The sequence below is a fragment of the Asparagus officinalis genome, chromosome 3 (assembly GCF_001876935.1).
Source record: "Asparagus officinalis chromosome 3, Aspof.V1, whole genome shotgun sequence".
Classification (NCBI taxonomy): Eukaryota; Viridiplantae; Streptophyta; class Magnoliopsida; order Asparagales; family Asparagaceae; genus Asparagus; species Asparagus officinalis.
Window position 1 is genome coordinate 8249736 of NC_033796.1, and position 6000 is coordinate 8255735.

Below are 6000 nucleotides of genomic sequence, written 5' to 3' on the forward strand. Positions count from 1 at the left end.
TCCGACAATCCATATGAACCAAATAGGCCCTTAGCCCATACCCAATTCAGAACTATAATTTCAAATGGTCATTTGGGTATCTTGTTGAAAACGAGTGGTTTTCCAATTTATAATATGTATAATAAAAGAAAGATAAACTTGTTATAGGAATTTTAATTTTCAATAGAAAAACAATATTGATCTTATATAATTTTTTAATTTCCATACACACACACACATACTATATAGTCGTGTCCCTGTACCCTATTGTTTACAGATTTGTCGTCATGTACTCATACGTACCACCACCTCTATCCATTTTCATACAATGTTGGTCCTCACTAGTACTTTCTTGTATATTCAGTATGAAAACCCTAGACATGCCAAGCACTTTTTCTTCAAACTAAGGAATAAAAATTCTAATAGGGTGTCTACCTAACTTCCATTTTTATGTGTTAACCAATATCAAGGGCGACAGAAATTCAAGGGGCTTATAACAGATGATCAAACCTAGATTCAAGGACAAGAGTCAAGAGATCACCTTTAGCAACATCACTCAAGTATATTGGAGGCCACGAAATGGCTCGCCAAGAGCAAAAGGAGATGAAGATAAGACCTAGTGAATAAATAGAAGACAGTTTAAGGCTTGAAGTATTAGGAGCTGAAGAGTCAATGACAAAATAATGGAAGCATGGGGATATGCAAATTTGAAGGATGTCTGGAGGCTTACAATTCATATGAAGTTCGGTAGGAGAACAGATGAGGGAAAGTGGAGGTGAGGTAGGACGGAATGTCATTTACACTGAACCAAACACCATATTGATGTTTACAAGTAACTGTATTCACTAATTTCTCTAGAAGACCTAACAGATCACAATGACTTAGAAGGTGATCTAAATGGCAGTGGAAACATGGGTATGCATGGGTTGAAGCCTGAAGGATGTGATAGCACATTGTTATCCAACTTGGTAGGTGAAACTGGCTTTAGAAGGATATTATCGCAAAAACAGGGTAAGGGAATCTCGACCTGAACTGTTTAACTAAGCATATTCCATGTGATTTTCCATCTCCACCATATGAAAACAAGGTGAAAGTATTTATAACATTTATAAAAGCATCCCCCTCACATGTGCAATGAGGAAAGCCTTCAAAACCCACTTACATCATGCCTTCAATAATAGAAGCATCGCATGGCTAAGGTAGAAGGATCAAGGACGAGTATAAGACAAATAAATATTCCAGAAGAGGAGTATCCCTAAAGTGACATACTAGAAGCCAGCAAGTCAACCTACTGGCCCACCTGCATTGAGGTTTAATGACAATCCACCTCTTCCTCGTAGTTGTTCAGTCGCATATTTGGACAAACTAATGACCATCGTCATAAGGTTGAACAAACCCAAGCAGTTCCATAATTGAGTTTTTTCTACTTATACAATCTTGATGGGAAGAGGCATCCCTCCTTATATATTCCCTTGGAAATTACATTTAATGCGCCTTACGACAACATGCCTCTTACACTCGAACATTATCAATGATGCACAATTCCATGGAGCCCAATGTTGATCACTTTTGCAGTTAAATGCTGGATTTTACTCTTTAAACCTCCAGAGAGGGATTAATTATTAAACTGAGATGTTCGCCTTTACAGTGAATATGTGCGATTTTTTTCTTTGTCAAAGCTAACAAAGGCATTGTTATCTTAAAACCCTAATATTGTGCATTTGTCTAAAAAATAAGCAAAAAACGAAGGAAAATCAAAGTTCTAGACGAAAGTCCAGCTGTCTACGACTGCCACAAACAAACAAAAAAAAATCAAAGTTTTAGATCAAATGCCTTTGTAAGTAAATATAGCGATCAAACCTTGAGCTGCTCCTTCAACTTATGGAGCTTATGAGACAGCGGCTGCTGCGCTCTCGAGAGCTCCGAAGAGCGAAGGCCGATCAACGACGGAGAAACCGAGTATCTCCGATGAAGCGGCGTCGTCGAGCTCGAACGATCTCCGGCGCTCGAATCCGGGCACCTCCCAAGTCCAGCGGTTCTTTTGCTCCGCCATTACCAAACCCTAGAGAGAATTGGGGGAAGAAAGAGAACGGCCAGGAGAGAGTTTTTCAAAATGCTTTTTTTGAGACACTTTTTTGTGTGACTTGGGTTGGGCTGCCTTTATTTATTTTATCCGAATGTCTGATTATTTTATGATACTTGGCTTCGGGTGATGAGAGAGAGAGGGAGATTGATGGGAGAAGAGACAATTGCCAGAGGTTTTTTAGCCCTCGGGGTTTCCAATCTCTTTGGCCTAGTAATTAGTCTTGCTTTCTTTTATTAATTAATTGGATTCTCTAGGTAGGATTATTTCATTTTCATCGAGAATAATTTCCGGATTTGTTTCATTCTCAACCTAGAGATTGTTTTTATTGCATTTTGAAAATCTCTATTTCTTTTTCGTGCAAAAACTTGTACTGTAATAAGTTATGATGCTTTTATCAAGTTAAGATTTTGTTGAACTTTAGTTGAATACCCGGTAACATGACATGATGCTCCCTTAGGTTAAATTTTTAGTAATAAATCATGGTTTTATCTCGCTGGAATATGAACAGTGTTATTAGTCTAAATCATACTCAAATTTTATCTTGTTTGCCTTGTATTTTTTTTCATAAAACGAATTACATGTTGATATATTTCTGCACTAGGTGACCTTCTAAAATAGTTTACTTTAATACTATGAAGATAATAAAAATCATTCATAACGGGATTGGTTCGAGGGCATTAATTTGATATTTTTCTAAATATTTCATAACTTAGTAAAAAAAACTTAAGAAAGTTGACGCCATAAGGTTTTTTTGATTCAACGCAGCTAATGAAGAACATTTTCAATCTAGATTTAATTCCAGATTATAGCCTTGAGTCATTCCGAAATGCTCGCAACTTTAATTCAAATGCTGCTCTCATCAAAACATTCAGGTGATCTGCGTAAAAAGTACAAAAAGAAAACGTTCCAGCTCTAATACTACATATTTGCCTAGAGCCCAAAGTTGCAAATAGCAAAAGTAAAATGAAGTCTCGTGCAAAAATATTTTAACAACAATGAGAACAGTAACGTAGCAGGTGGGTCCCAGCTGATCACGCGATTCCCAATCCCTGCGCGCTCTACCCGATCAAATTCCGGTGCCGCATATATGATATCTGTATGCGGTGTATACCGCATAAGAATTCCCGTGATCCTTTCGTGGAGGCGGGAACTTCGCCAAATATTTATGGACGCTTTTCCAATACGTGGCATTTTCCAAAGCAAGTAGTTCGACAAGTGGATGATTCGTACCCGACCCGATATCAGAAAAAACAGGAAGTTGTTTGCACATAGCACCCTAAATATTCCATATTTGCATATTTACAATGAAAATATTGATATTTGCAAAAATACATCATAATTCTTCATATTAGATTTTTATATCCTTCTAACTTAACAATTGATTTCTAAATAGAGAAATAAAATTTTCTGATAATTTCCACTAAGTTTGTGGTATCTTTCATTTGAAACCTAAAAACAGTCAAGTGGGAGGACTAGAAAAACCTACTATGAGAGAATTAGGATATCTTCGCAAATACCATTGCATAGTAAATTTACAAATACGGAAGATTTGAAGGGCTATATGCGAAAGCCCTAAAAAAATCAAGCAAGGATTTTTATTTTTATTTTCTATTATATATATTTCTATTATATATATATATATATATATATATATATATATATGGAGATTATATGTGGTAGTCCTTGTCATAGGAGGGGATTTCCTCCTTGATGCCTCTAAAATCACAAATGATTGAGGCTACATTATGGAATGATCCGCTCTCGTTGACTTGAAATCTACATATTCTAACTGCAGGTCAAACCCCAACATACCGAAGTATTGGGGATGAATCGAATATGTCGTTTGACCTCCATCGAGGCATGTGAAAAGATTCTATTCATTCAAACCGTTAAAATTGATGACGAAGTGGATGAAGGGTCAAAAGGCGAGTTACACACAATAGACTTGGGTGTGTTGGGGTTTTAGAATATGAGATCAGTTCAACGGAGCGATCATCACAGATGTCGCTCAATCATGTGATATCTAGAGGTCCATAAGGAGGAAATCCCTCCTAGTGAAAGGATACTCTTTCTATTATTATATTTATATAAATATATAATTAGTATATAGTAATAAATTTGTATGCAACTTAAGTGGATAGCTAAAAGCTCTCCTAACAAACTTTGTAGGCCACTCATATCGCTTAGGATCCTTGCCTGATATGAAAATATTATATATATATAATAATATAATTATATATATATATATCAATTAATATTTATATATATATATATATAATAAGATATATATATGAGATTAACTGGGTTCCTTGTCATAGGGAGAGTTCTCCTTGACGCTATGTGGTACAATTCTCATAAAGTAGGTGAGGAGAGTGGTGAAGTTGGTGGGAAATTTGTGCTATTATGAGGATGATAGAATTGTGCACAGGCGACAAGGAGGAAAATTCCTCCATGACAAGGATACCCATTAATTACTCTCTCGGTCTCTAGCTCTCTCAGAGGTCTCATCCGCTAGTCATCCACGGTCTCGTTCTCTCTCTCATATAGTATATATAGATATAATATATATATAGTATATATATAATATATATATATATTATATAGAGAGGAGAGAGAGAGAGAGAGGAAATGGGTATGCTTGGTAGTGAGAGTGAGATAATCTTCTCGCACTCCATGTCAATAGTTGCATATCCACGATCGCACTCCTCAACTTATATGAATGTGATTCCCCATTTGAATAAATGGAGGGATTGTGCCAACTCACACTACGCAGACCAACAAAAATTGTGCTGGTATGCTTTTGTAGTGGGTAGCACAATCCCCTCCACTGCATTCAAATGGTTATATATCCTCATGGGCACTCCTCAACCCATGTGACACGTGGTCCCACCATTTGAATGAATGAAGGGAATTGTGACACTGACTAACCAACCACCAAAATTTGTTGTATTGGTACAAGCATACACCATATTTCACGACGCGCTGCAGCGCGCAGGCACACAGCACACAGCACACACACACATATATATATAGTATATAGTATATATATATAAAAAAAATAAATAATATATATAAATATATATATATATATATATATATATATATTATATTATATCATATATATATATATATATATATATATATATATATATAATATATATATATATATATATATATATATATATATATATATATATATATATATATATATATACTAGTTAAGATGCACGTGCAATGCACGTGGTTGAATATCATGATTATTTAAATTGGTAATAATAGAGTAAAAATATAAAAAGAAAATAAAGATTTTTTTTGATTGATCATCAACTCAATAATCTCTCTATTAAATAAAATATTGTCATTGCTTTATTCAACCCAGACTGTGACCACATGATCTACTATTTGTGAGTTATAAACACATTAATTTAATACAACACCTCTATTTATTAGTATCTTGAAGTCTTCAAAAGATGGGTGATCATTCAATTCGTAAAAGAATTTTGCATATGAATTTACTTGTAATATGTCATTAAACTTTTAGTTATTGTTTGAGTCATATTCACATTAACTTTTAGTTATTGTTTCACTCATATTTATATTATATAATATTCTCATTCAATTTTAACTTTTAGTTATTGTTTCACTCATATTTATATTATATAATATTCTCATTCAATTTTATAGCTCATTCTCTGTATCATAGAAGTAAAAATATTATATAATATTCTCATTCAATTTTATAGCTCATTCTCTGTATCATAGAAGTAAAATTAAAAGTATGGAGAATTATTTTCTTACGAAATTAGAACATGAAGATTATGATATATTTCGCTATATGCTCTAAATATAATTTTTTTCCCTTTGATACAAGGTCCCTATCAAATCTTACCCTAAACAAAATGTGAATAAAAAATGCTATTATAACTCACTTGCAT

The 6000-nt window shown here is 34.1% G+C and overlaps 1 protein-coding gene across 1 annotated transcript in view; it reads right to left on the minus strand.

Annotated features, from left to right (window-relative positions):
* Window positions 1–2229, minus strand: part of LOC109832849 (kinesin-like protein KIN-14L) — a 36282-nt gene extending 34053 nt beyond the window's left edge. Inside the window, 2 exon segments of the mRNA XM_020400304.1 lie at window positions 1840–1972; window positions 1974–2229. Of these exon segments, the coding sequence (XP_020255893.1) occupies window positions 1840–1972; window positions 1974–2032 (192 nt within the window). The 5' untranslated portion in view covers window positions 2033–2229.